Raw genomic sequence first — 12,626 nt, 5'->3', positions numbered from 1 at the left:
AACAAATTAAATGTTGTTTCGCACAGGTTTCCTTACTTTTTCTACGAACAAGAGTATTCTTTTAATTTAAATCTTATAAATTGAGCGATTGAAAAAATATATATATTATTTCCCGTACAATTGATCTTACAGAAATTATACTACCCGACTAATTTTACAAGTATATCGTCAAAGTTTAGGGCGCGAAATGTTGCAGAATGCAGGTTAAAAAAGATTGAAACCGCGTAATAAGCCTGGTTAGTCCGAAAATAGTTATCTTGATTTAAACGGCCGGGAATATATCTGGGTTCATTTGCAGAGTTGAAAAGTAAAAACTCTACAGTTAAACAGGTATTACATTTAATAAAACTGTATCTAACCTCTAGTAAACTATCGCCGACCAGACATGACAGCAGCTTCCTGCCTTTCACTTCTTGAAACATGGCAGCGTTTTCAGCGGCGTACCTGTTCATTCAAACAACACAAACATACGATTACGTTTGCAAAGAACGTATAGCATTGGATAAAAGTAATATGAAAACATTAAGTTGCGCTCGCGGAATAATGGCGATCGTAAGAGGGAACGAACTAAAAAAAGAAAGCACGAAAAAATCATCAGCGCAATGTTTTTTGGCCTAAATGTAGAAAATGCCATTTGGACTTCGCACATTTAATCAGCTCTTAACCAATTGTGAAATTGTTACACCAACAGTAAATTCCACCATAATTAGGAGATATGGGAAACTGAAAGTAATGCAAGGCCTTTAAAATATTAAATACTAAACTATTGGTAGTTCAGCCAAAGTTCGCAATTTGAAACACTACAGTTTGAAGGTGTTTGGTGAAAATAGCGATGTTTAACAGTTCCATTTTTACCGTATTGATCAAACAAGCAACCACCTAAGGACTACGCACGAAAAAAGTGATTTAATAATACAGTGTGTGAACTTACATGCAAGTGAAGTCGAACAGTGCGATGTCGGGTTGGCCGTACTGGTTGATTGCAAATTCGAGGTTTGGAAGCTTGTAATTGGTGGAAAAGTCGGCCGCCTCACGCGCGTAGACGCCCAATGCCTCTTGGTCGACGTTAGCATAGCACAGAAGCTTTTCCGTATCGTCATAGTCCTTCATCGAACAAAAGGTTTAAAACAAGGGAGCTATACGATATGTATATTTTATGCTCAGCAGGTGACTTGTATAAACGCATCGGCGTGCAACTCTGAGACTTTATTACAAACCATCGATTTAACCCGTCTTTATTTCGATAAATAAATTACGATGCTAAAAAGAAAGGCACACAATCTCAGTTTCAGTACTAGTAAAGTAATAAGTATCAATAACAACAAAGCAATCCGTTAGTTTATCATACGCACTGTCATCAATTTCGCACTGACACAGGGATGACATTTATACCGCAACCATAGTACAGCGCGTTATCGATTTTGCCATTGTAGAATAATTGCGACAAAAAAAATCCTGTAAATTTAGCACAGCTCGGTTTCAACAACTACATGTGATAGTAGAGTTTTAATGCTTACACGGTATCCCCTTCTACATCATGACCTTCAGTGTTATCTGATTCTACAAACCTGCTTTAGTACACCCTTGGTGATAAGGCTGTGCTTTTTAACTGTCATAACGAAGTAATGGGTTTCCCCTTTGTAATACACGATGTTCTCCAGGTCAATATTTGTTTTATCTAGAAGATCCTGAAATCATGAAAAAGTAATATTTCGTGATCATTGATTACGAAAAAGCAGTAGATAAACGTGGGAGTATCTCTTTGCCAGATAAACAAAAAACGAATAACGACCAAATCAACATGAAACACATAAAATATGTTTCAGGGGCACAATATTGTTTACCATGTATTGCTTTAGATCTAAATATTTCTACACGCAATAAAATAAAATACGTCGAAACGTTCTTAATGGCGTATAATGTTCAATAGTAATGAATCAGCAGCATGAGTAAAATATAAGTAACCTGGCCTGACCGAAATGACCACATGTGTAAAATCAACTGGATTAAACGTAGGAAAAATTTGTAATAACTGTGATGCAATTACATATTGAAAACGGCAATCACATTCAAAAAGACCAGTGGTTACAATATTGATAAAGGTTTCCAATTTTTTAATTAAAAGAATAATCAATACTACTTGTTTTAGATCGCAACTCAGGCAAAACTAAATAACAGAAGTTGTGCCTAATGGAAGAGAACATGGAACTTATATGAAATAGGTAAAGGTAACTTTAAACATGTTAAATGTAAATTCACACCTTGAAGAACTGCTGATTAAATATGTAGGCGACTCCACTTATTTCTTGGACTTTAGCCTCGGCTGTGGTACGGCGGTTAATAAAGTTTACTGTAAGGCCGATTGCGAGCTTGCCACGAAACTCTTTTCTTTTAAACCCTTTAAAAAAATATTTTGTTAAAAGTATAGAGTTATATTAAAATATAACAAACAACTGTTATTTATGGAAAGACAATGATATGGAAGACAATAGACGTGGGAATACTAAAGACGCTATTATGGAAACTATTAAACACAATTTACAGTTTAAAGATTTCGGTCTTGTCACCTTGAAGCGTGTTTCTTTTTCCGTCTGCACCAACAATTACATCGAATTCAAAATTTGAAATGTGATGATTGCTTGGAGACACAGTCGCCGACCATCCTTAATGTAAAATAATAATTGTCAATGCCATTTTAGAGTTACGAAATAACATATAGAACATGACGGGTATATTCGACTATGATTTTCTTCATTAGGATGAACCACTTTGGAAGTAGCACTGGCTGTTAAAATATATTACGACGCTCCCATTACCAGTGTAGTCCACCATACGCTGCTTGTAATATCATTTAAATACAACGCATAGAATGCACTTCATTTGACTTAACGAAGCTCTTTGTATGATGATGAGGTTGTGTTGACTGCTAAGCCCTCCACATAAGTGGTGTAGGCCTGAAGTCAAGAGCGCTTTTTATTAAACAAGGGGCAGAAACTAGGCCCTCTTGCTGCGGAAAGTAAAAACCTACGAGGCAAAGTTTGTATGTGGATAAATGCTAGCATTCTGAAACATTTCGTTTGGTGACATATCTTGGTATTTTTTCTACCTTTGTGCCATGTTGTACCGTCCTCACGAATAACATCGTCTACAGGACACGAAAGGTGTTCAAAGCCAACATTCACAACCACTTCGACCCCCAAAAGCAGAGTGACTTTAAGAAGAATTAGCTGAAGCTGGCGGATTGAGATGTGGTCGATAGCTCCTGCGCAGAACTTGCCGTGGAATATCTTTGCGCCTAGCGTCTTAACACAATGTAATTTGGGTATAAATACCACATAGTTGTGAAGTTTTTTTTTAAATGTACACTTTTACCACATAATGAAAGCTAAAAAGGAAAGGCGTGGATAAAATAATAAACATCTTGCATACAAATGAGTAATTCAGCCAATGGATGTATGCAATCCCGTATCAATACCACACCGCGCAGCCTTTGTAAGTACAAGAAACTAGTCCCTCTTGCTGCGGAATGTAAACACCTACGAGGCAAAGTTTGTATGTGGATAAATGCAAACTATAGCATTCTGAAAAATACAACACCGCGCAGCCTTGTTCAGACAACCGAAATCAGTTGGCATTTTCTAACAAGCAAGTAATGAAGTATTGTCACATGTGATTTTAAGCCTAGCACACTGGTCCCAAAATGATTAAGATCAAGTGTCTAGGTATTCCCAAGGGCTAATTAACCAACTGGTTGGTTGCAATCGATCCCTTGTCACGCGACTGATTTTTAGTAAGCTTCAAGTGTAATTATCTAAGACACGTTAGGTATATAGAATCTCAAACCATATTGTAAAAAAAATTGCATTAATTGCAGCGGCAATTAATTTACTTACCTTCAGGTCTGTAATAATAAAAGGCCACAGATGCAGAACATTGTTTCTTGAAAAGTTGTCTCTTTTTTCAACCACCACTGCTTTTACGCCAAGACATGCCATCTCTATTGCCGTGCGGAGTCCACATGGTCCAGCACCGATTATTAGCACCTATTGAAACAAAATTAGATTTTTTTAGGGAATCACCTTTTAGCGATATTATGTTAAATAGCTCAATCCTAAAACACTACAAATTGTCGCGGCTGAATATCTCCACAAAAGCAATAACAACCCATAAAATTAAACAACCAAAAAAATTAAACATGGTCATGGTCTCTGGTTAAGAATGAAAGTCAGTGTTTATGCTAGACCAGGGTTGACCAATCCGCGGCTAACGAGCCGCATGCGGCTTTTTAACTGGTTTTGTGCGGCCAGAGCATGACCCAACTATAATTTTTAACAACTTTTTAACATTTTTTTGCGCTTTAGGCATTAAAATTGTTACAAGTTCTCTCAAAATCAACAGCTGTTTTCAGGATTAATTGTTCTATAACGTCACGTTATGACGTAAATTTATCACATCTTCCCTAATGATTTTATGACCCATCAAACAAAAATTCTGGATCCGCTCCTGTTGCTAGACTCTAAAGCCGTTTACTGTATATTTAGAATTTTAAATTATACAAAGAATTAACAACAGTAGATTCGTGCACTTTCAATTGAAATAAGTTTAAAAGCCTCATCAAATATGATCGCAGTTTTCGCCCTTTAATTCGCTCCGCCATTTAAGGTAATGTAATTTACACGGCCTGATCAAATAGTACAAGTGCAAAACCCATATAAGGGCTGCGCATTTTACTTTGTTCAAGGCAAACAAAGGCGTTGTGACACAGCGCCAATCCATATCGACAATCTTTACACAACTAGACGAGTGCTTTTGCACAACCGGTAATGTTTACCAAGCACATGGCTCCTAAAAGACCAAAAACGGCTGGGTCGAATAAAAACACACAAGGGGCCTGTTTAACGTTAAACTCATAGGCTTGGGACAGGGTGGCAGAAGGACGCTGCCGTAAAAGGATATTTCAAAAAAGTTATACATTCACGAAATAAACTTTTGCATCACACTGTGTTCAAAAAGGTATTTAAGTCACTTTTGTTATTACGATTTGAAGATTAATGTATTTTTTCTGAAATGAAATATATCATTTTGATCTCATATTTCGCCATCCTTATATAGAATATATATATATATAAAAATAGATATTCGCATATAATTTTTATCGAGAACGTCAAACCTAGTGTTTGGTGCAATTTCGAACTGCGTGTTGTTTTTCAAAGGGTGGGCGAGTTTGTTATTTAACCCCGTCTGACGGAGCCTACAACCGCTTAATCTCGTGCAAAAGCTTCTGCAATATTGATGATCACGATCTTAGTCGAGGCTGTTTTAATTTTCTCTCAGACAACGTTATTTAGTGGCTTTGCGTAATTGCAATAAACAGAGCCGTTGTTTTTGTCTCATTTTCGAAAGCGGTACAACAACGCAATATAGTCACGTAGCAATTTTTTGCAAGCTAACTTTTAACAAGTTTAAAGTTTATAGTTCAAGGAAGGTTATCTTAAAGTTCAGTGATAATATTGGGTTGGCTGTCAAAATCTGCTGATAAAAGATAAAAGTAAGGGCACAAGCCAAACCACTTGAAACAACAATATGTATGGTACCACTGTCGTCATGAACGACGCAGTACTGCAATATAAGCATCACATTTGACGAGGGTACAGAGGCACGGCGTCGTTAAATATCACATAAGTACAATGCGGTACATTTTTACCAGGGTGTTGTGGTTGATCTGACAGACACAACAACTTTCATGTTAACTGTATTTCTATGTTGAAAACTAAAATGCTGAATAAAACAGCGTTATATAACTGAGTGTTAAGCCTGAAGGGATTTTTCAAGTTGACAACACAAAGTACGATTAAACCATCTCATACATGGCGACTGATGTATTTATAATTATATTTTTTTAGCATCCAAGTACAGCTTAATTGCTATGCAAAATGTCAATTACGCAAGTGCATAAAAACAAAGCAGTGGCGCGTTCAAAACGTTTTCTACATTTATTTAAGCCAAGGGTGCTGGCGTATGTAACATAAACGATTCATTAAAGACACCAGAAAAATATACAAACGTTTGTGGTCCATTCAATCCGAAACAATGGGACTTTTCTGATAATTGGTAGATAAAGAAAGGAGGGCATTATGTTATTTACGTAATATAACTATTGAAGTGTAGTTTAACTTGGAAAACAATGGACAGCCAGAACACAGATTCAACCCTGTGACAACATGTTTGAAAACCGTCGCAGAACAATAGTAAACCCGTTTTAACATGTACAATACAGGTGTATAAACCGGCACACTATGTCGAATAAACCGGCACACTACAAACTCGAAACATTTAATCAATTATTTTTAATGTCAGCACTCAGCACATTAGTCTTCGCCATATATCAACAGGCGGGGACAACGGCGGAAAGGAGAAACTAATCACAAACCTAGCGGACGTATCAAAGTTTGTCAAACAGACATTGTCGCAAATAAAATACAGATTAATGTGGATACATTCAGAACGCGACTACGGTTGAAATCTACGCAATCAGACTTACGCAATCTTCGATTAAACACAATAACTTATATATTTGTACGTTTTTGTTTGCAACAAGCAATTACAAACACAACAAATTTAGACGATTATGGATTGTGAACAGATCTTCAACGCATGACGAGGTGCTAAAAGCGAAAAGTGTCGGGCTAGTGATTTGCTATCTACAGAACCGGCTAAACTTTATACAATTATTTCAGGAGTAGACGAATTAGGCTGCGATGAAGCATATGATGATTCAAAACCGTGATGACGAATTTGGGGGAAGGTGCGTAAAAAGCACCAGCTTTAAACTTGGGAGTAACGAATAGTTAAATCTTATTGCGTAGCAGGAAACCAAAAAATGTAGATATTGTATCCACATCATACATATGTTCAAGGAGTTTGTTTTTTAACGTTCCTTAAACCAGATGGCTTCACAATAAACTTACAAATTAATACCAGGCGAAAACAATCGGCCATTATTTTTAAACAAACGGAAATCTTTAAAAGTTAAAAAACAACGCTTTGATCAAACCCTGGATGCATTTCATTGTAATTTTGTTGCCTGTTTTTAGGTTTGCTCACTAAGCCGTGTATTTAACATATTGTATACCCGTCAATATGTCTAAAAATATATATGGATTGTAAATTTTATCAAGTAGTTGCTGAAATTAACATATTAACGGCTTGCCCTGAAGTGCAAGTTTGAAACAAAAGCTGACAAAAAATGCGTGTGCCAAAACCACTAAAAGCTTTTCCAGGTACAACGGACGTTCTACCTCGCCTGAAGCGTTGGTAACAACACACGTGTGTAACAAGAGTTAACCTGAAGGACATGACTAATTTCAGACTTAGGTGGCTTTCACCAATATTCGTATGTTTATATGGTTATTTGAGTGAATGACCATATAGCAAATCTAAATCTAAACAAAATGAACACCAAAACTTATTTTGCCAGAAAGGCACTCTTGTCTGGATATACGTACTAACGTTTATATCTAAAATGAGATTGTTTTGCCTCTTTTGTATCATGTCATGCATCACAAGTATTTTATCAAAGCAATTTTAAAAAAGATTTCCCTTTTCTTAAAAATATTTCAATATGAAGAAAAATTAAATGTTATCTTTTAAAATAAAAATTCCATTTTTTGGTAAAAATGCATGCGGCTGCCATTCCCATTACCTTGTGACTTTCGCCAATTCTTTTTCCATCAGGTAAAGACGATTTTGGATTGACAAAATATTCTTTACCATAGAATCGTTTGTCTAACTTTTTCCAGAGCGACTCAGCCTTCCAAGAATCACTCAGTCGTTGCTTCAGGCGAGGGTAAAACAGGCAGTGGTCAGTGGATGAGTGCAGGGGAGGATACACAATGTCAATGGCTTGGCACAAATTATGGAATGTTGCAAAGATTTGATTGCATGTTTGAGCTTGAACAAACCTGAAAAAACACCACTAAAGTATAATCATTTATTAGAGGGTAACTGTAAAAAAACTTGAATAACAATTGGTCATACATTTTTCGCAATGATTTATTCAAGAGTTTATTCCGAGATTCTCAACTGAAAAGAATTCCCCACTAGGGGAGGAATTTTCTATTTCAAGGTGTGAAAAATTATAACTATACCAACTGTTTATCAACAGTGCTTGTAATAATGGTTCAAAGTTTTTTTTGTTAAATATTTTATTAGGCCAAGCTCCCAAGCACAACCCCTTATGTTTTACGCACATGCTGTTCTGCTTGAGCTATGTTCTAAACAAAAATAAACTCAAATCCGTTGTGGATTAATGTGGAAATGTAGTGGGGGGACGAGGCCTTGTACAATGTACACATTTGGGTTAATCCCTTAACAACTTTGTTTCTTAAATAATCTTGTTTTGTGCAAACTTGCAAATCTTTTTCGCCCACAGTGTCATCTTACCTCCCTAAATCATATTTTTTAAAACTGATGTGCCGAATTCATTAAGTGCAACCTCTTGTGGTTTCCAAAAGTAGTACAACTAATGTTAAAAATATTATGGCAGTTACAGTGTTGTAATAACTTGAGTCAGTGACCAAATGTGCCAGTTTAAAAAATTCTAATAGTTTAATGTTTTATTTTTATGACAAGGACGTGACTTGAAGTTGACCTGCTCTAATTATGACTTGACTGGGACTTGACTTGCATAACTGGTGACTTGGACTGGGACTTGTCATTTATTCAAAAATACTAGACTTGGACTTAAATTATTTTACAAATAAATTGACTGGGACTTAATTTCAAAATAACTTGTTTACAACACTGGGGAGTTATAACTAGAATGTATGCAATAAATTTGGTTTAAAAACTGTTCTTTGTAAACAAGTTCCAAAAATACAAACTAAAACTTAATAAGCTTACATTTTAGTTTATGGTGAAATGTTTCACCAGTTAGGAAAGTGCATAAATTCACCCATTTTAAAATCTAAAAAGTATTTTTTGAATGGAGACAAAACTTTTGACTGAAACATAGATTTTCTTATTATTATACTTTCATTGTTTTTATCAAAATAACATTCAGGAAAGTTGTTTACCAATAATTTGGTCTTAACATAATGGCTAAAAAGTTTGGATTTTAAGAGATTATACTCTCTTTGTATTGACATATTTGCAGGTTGTTTTTTAGAGATGATTTAGTTTTTAATATCATATAAAAGAGTCAACAGGAGAAAAAAGACTGGTTACTCTCTGTATGTATACTAAAACAAATACCAAACTTTTTAAATTACTACATTAAATATACAAAAAACACAGTTTAAAATAAAATTATTATTATTAAAAAACTCACTCATCAAACAACTTGCTAGGCACGCTTTTTTGTGTGGATTCTGCTAAAGCATTATTCTCTGCTCTGACCACCATAGTATTGTGATGAAAGATTTCACTTGTTTTCACACAAGTCGAAAATGCATAGCTGTTTTGGTATCAACACAGTTTACAGTGATATTGCACAGCTAGTTAAAACCTATACATGTAAAATAAGTATATAACTATTTTACAATTAAAATTTTTATGTGGACAGACAGACACAATGACTAAAATGTATATTCCTAAACAAAATGTAAAAAGTTCATGGAGAAGTAAATCTTCAAATTGAGAAGTAAAATTTAAAGCTAGATATAGAAAAACCCAAATAAGCGTTACCAATTGCACTTGTAGCTATTACTTATATAGCAATGTTTTTTGCCTGTTAGTTATCGTTAAAAGTTTGGATGCAGACTTATAAATGTTCATGCTAAAATGTTCACATGATTTTGAGAATTACTTTAACTGGAACTACCGAAAATGATATCAATAAAATTCCCAACACAAACCTTGCTTTTAACTTCAAAATACTACAAACAACTTGAATTAAATAAATAAACTGTATAACTTAGACTTGATAAATAACATTAATAACTTTAGGCTTTTACTAAATAACACTCAGCATGACCAAAACCAAATGTTTGCAAAAGATTGGCAAGGATGAAATTGTTTTCTATCCAAATATTTATACCCGATATTTCGGGTAAACAATTATGGACCTGATATACATTGTTCCATAAGTTAAACAAATAAAAATATAAATTTAAAGTTATATTAACATTTTTTATTAGGCTTGGTGGCATATTTTTTATCAATTAGCATTAAAAAAAAATAATGTTTTTAAATATAAACCAAATTATGTTTTCGAGAAATTGAGTTTTCAGATAAAAATATTCGGCACTTGTCTAGAATCCTGGTACCACATTTTGTCCGGGGGATTATATTGCTAACATTATTTGCATTATGGTACAAGTCAACGTTTGGGTTGGACAGGTATTATTATTATATTTATTCTGCCAAATGTATTTCTTTTAGACAACTCGTTTCGTTAATGGACTTGAAATATCTAAATTAATTTGGTATCTAACCAGGACTGATAGACCTACTATCCAAAAAAATCTAACATGTCGAATTGTTTAAATCTTATCTTATATTTTGCAAACAACACAATATTAATATTACACGGCACCTTTTGATTGTAAAATAACATACACTATAAAATATTACTCACAATTCACAGACATTCAGGGTTCAGACTTAGTCTGTTGTAAAGACTATGGTCAGACACCACCACGATTTTTTGGCGGTCTTTCACTAATGTACGTAAAAATTAATAAAAAAAAATTTTCTTCAAATGCCGCATACCACAACACATATTGTTTGGGTTAGGGTGCGGGTTAGCGTTTGGTTGAGGGTGGGTCAAGTTATTATTAATATTAAACATAATATTACTTGACCCACCCTCACCCAAACGCTAACCTGCACCCTAACCCAAACAATATGCGTTGTGGTATGCGGTATTATTATTTTTTTTTTGCATAACTTTTCACGTACAATAGTGAAAGAGCGCCGATTTTTTAATTTTGAATGACAAACTTAGAGAGCTTTCTCATTTATTTTAAAAGTATGTATATGTAATTTTCACATTGTATTAACTCTAACCGCATTAATTTACGTTCAATCGCGAATACATCAAAAACAGACAAAAATCAGCCTTAACTGTTTTATCATACTATACTACTTCATACAACGAATACCAACTACCATGTACCATGGTGCTGCACTAGTTTATGCTTTACTACAGATCCATTAAGAGCATTCAAGCGTTTCATCCGCCAAAACCACTTGCTTACAAAGAGGAAACGGTGCGACATATAGTGGAAAAACAATTTTTACATATAGTTTCGAAAAAAAAAATAGGCCATTCGATCGACAAAAAGTAAGAAGAAAGTGTTCTTTCGCAAAAATATATATTGTGTCGATCTGCAGCGTAGTTTAATGTTACAAATTTCATCGTCAAAACCAGCTGCCAAAACAGAGCGCCGTAACGGCGCCAGTCAAACGAGGTGCGTCCAAACGTCGGCAGCAAAACGGCCAAAGCCAGACCGACGGCCCCTGATCAACCCCTACCCCCTACCTACAGTTCCAGGCGTTATTTGGGTCCTTTAGGCCTTATTCCGATAAATTTAGGCCGCATTCCGGCAGATTTAGGTTTTATTAGACGATTTCGATTTTTGTACGGTACTGGTACTGCTAATTTGGCTTTATATGTCGTTGGTCTTAATACTATTATTATTTTATAGATATTTTTCTTAGGTATTGTTGCCTTTAGGCCTTATTGTGTGTTACCTTCTCAATGTTAGGCTCATATAAAAAAGCAAACATTCGCACTAAAATCGTTTATACAAATTAAGTACCGGTAGTAAAATTTTTATGAAAAAGTGCCATGGTGTAAATACGGTACCTTTGAGCCGACAAATATCTCTCAGACTGACAACATAGAAAGTAAAATTGTGAGACTACACTATAAAATAATCTTCACAGCAGCTTAGGCCTACAGACATTTTTTTGGAAAATTATTAGACAGAAGTGTTTAAATCCGCCAGCTAGACAGATTTACGGGATCTTAAACAATAAGCCAGAACACATTATAATTGAAGTTAACTAAATCTGTTTTTTTAAGTGATAACGGGCCTTGTCAATCAAACCAAAACCATCAAGCAAGGACACAAGACACATAGGTTAGTAACGTTTATAATTAAAAGAGTTGTACGTCACGTGCTTATTGGAGTAGGCTACACCAGTAATTCAATCTCTGCGTGAAACAAAAACATTTTAACTGCTAGGGCACTCTTATCACAGCCCCGGTCAATCTTTGCTGAAATTTTTTTTTTTTTTTTTTTTTTTTTTTATTGGTTAGAAACAGAAGTTTACAACGGTTAAAAACAAAGATTACAACGAAAAGGGTAGTTTGCGCATTACACGGTTATCGGGTACGATTAAATCGGTTACTATAACGGTTAAAGGCTGGGGAGAAGGAAGATGGAGCAGTATCGTGCTATACGATTTCTCCATCACAATTCTCGCCAGTACTCGTCGGGGTCCTTGGTTCTTCGTAGTAGATCTTTTTTGGGTTTGTGGTGTTTAGGCTTTGGCTTCTGTGTAGGGTCTTTCGGATTTTGTTCCTTGTCCTGTGGACTTACATGGGGTCTTTTAGTTGCTTCAGTTCTGGCCGGTGTATGTCGATTTGTGCTGTTTTGGGCTTGTGCGATTTGTTCCGG

At 35.1% G+C, this 12,626-nt stretch overlaps 1 protein-coding gene across 1 annotated transcript in view; it reads right to left on the bottom strand.

Moving 5' to 3' along the window:
• The window catches only part of LOC146160480 (uncharacterized), a 41,161-nt gene extending 31,660 nt beyond the window's left edge, over positions 1–9,501 (bottom strand). Inside the window, exons 1-9 of the mRNA XM_083385790.1 lie at positions 9,329–9,501; positions 7,703–7,961; positions 3,894–4,043; positions 3,107–3,302; positions 2,568–2,663; positions 2,262–2,398; positions 1,569–1,688; positions 932–1,104; positions 360–444 (exon numbers count right to left, since the gene is read on the bottom strand). Of these exons, the coding sequence (XP_083241916.1) occupies positions 360–444; positions 932–1,104; positions 1,569–1,688; positions 2,262–2,398; positions 2,568–2,663; positions 3,107–3,302; positions 3,894–4,043; positions 7,703–7,961; positions 9,329–9,402 (1,290 nt within the window). The 5' untranslated portion in view covers positions 9,403–9,501. The remainder of the gene's footprint in view (positions 1–359; positions 445–931; positions 1,105–1,568; positions 1,689–2,261; positions 2,399–2,567; positions 2,664–3,106; positions 3,303–3,893; positions 4,044–7,702; positions 7,962–9,328) is intronic.
• Between the last annotated feature and the right edge of the window lie 3,125 nt (positions 9,502–12,626).

Source organism: Ascidiella aspersa, chromosome 3, assembly GCF_963924565.1.
Source record: "Ascidiella aspersa chromosome 3, kaAscAspe10.2, whole genome shotgun sequence".
NCBI lineage: Eukaryota > Metazoa > Chordata > Ascidiacea > Phlebobranchia > Ascidiidae > Ascidiella > Ascidiella aspersa.
Note: the sequence above shows the minus strand (reverse complement) of the source record. Positions and strands in the feature narration are given on the sequence as shown.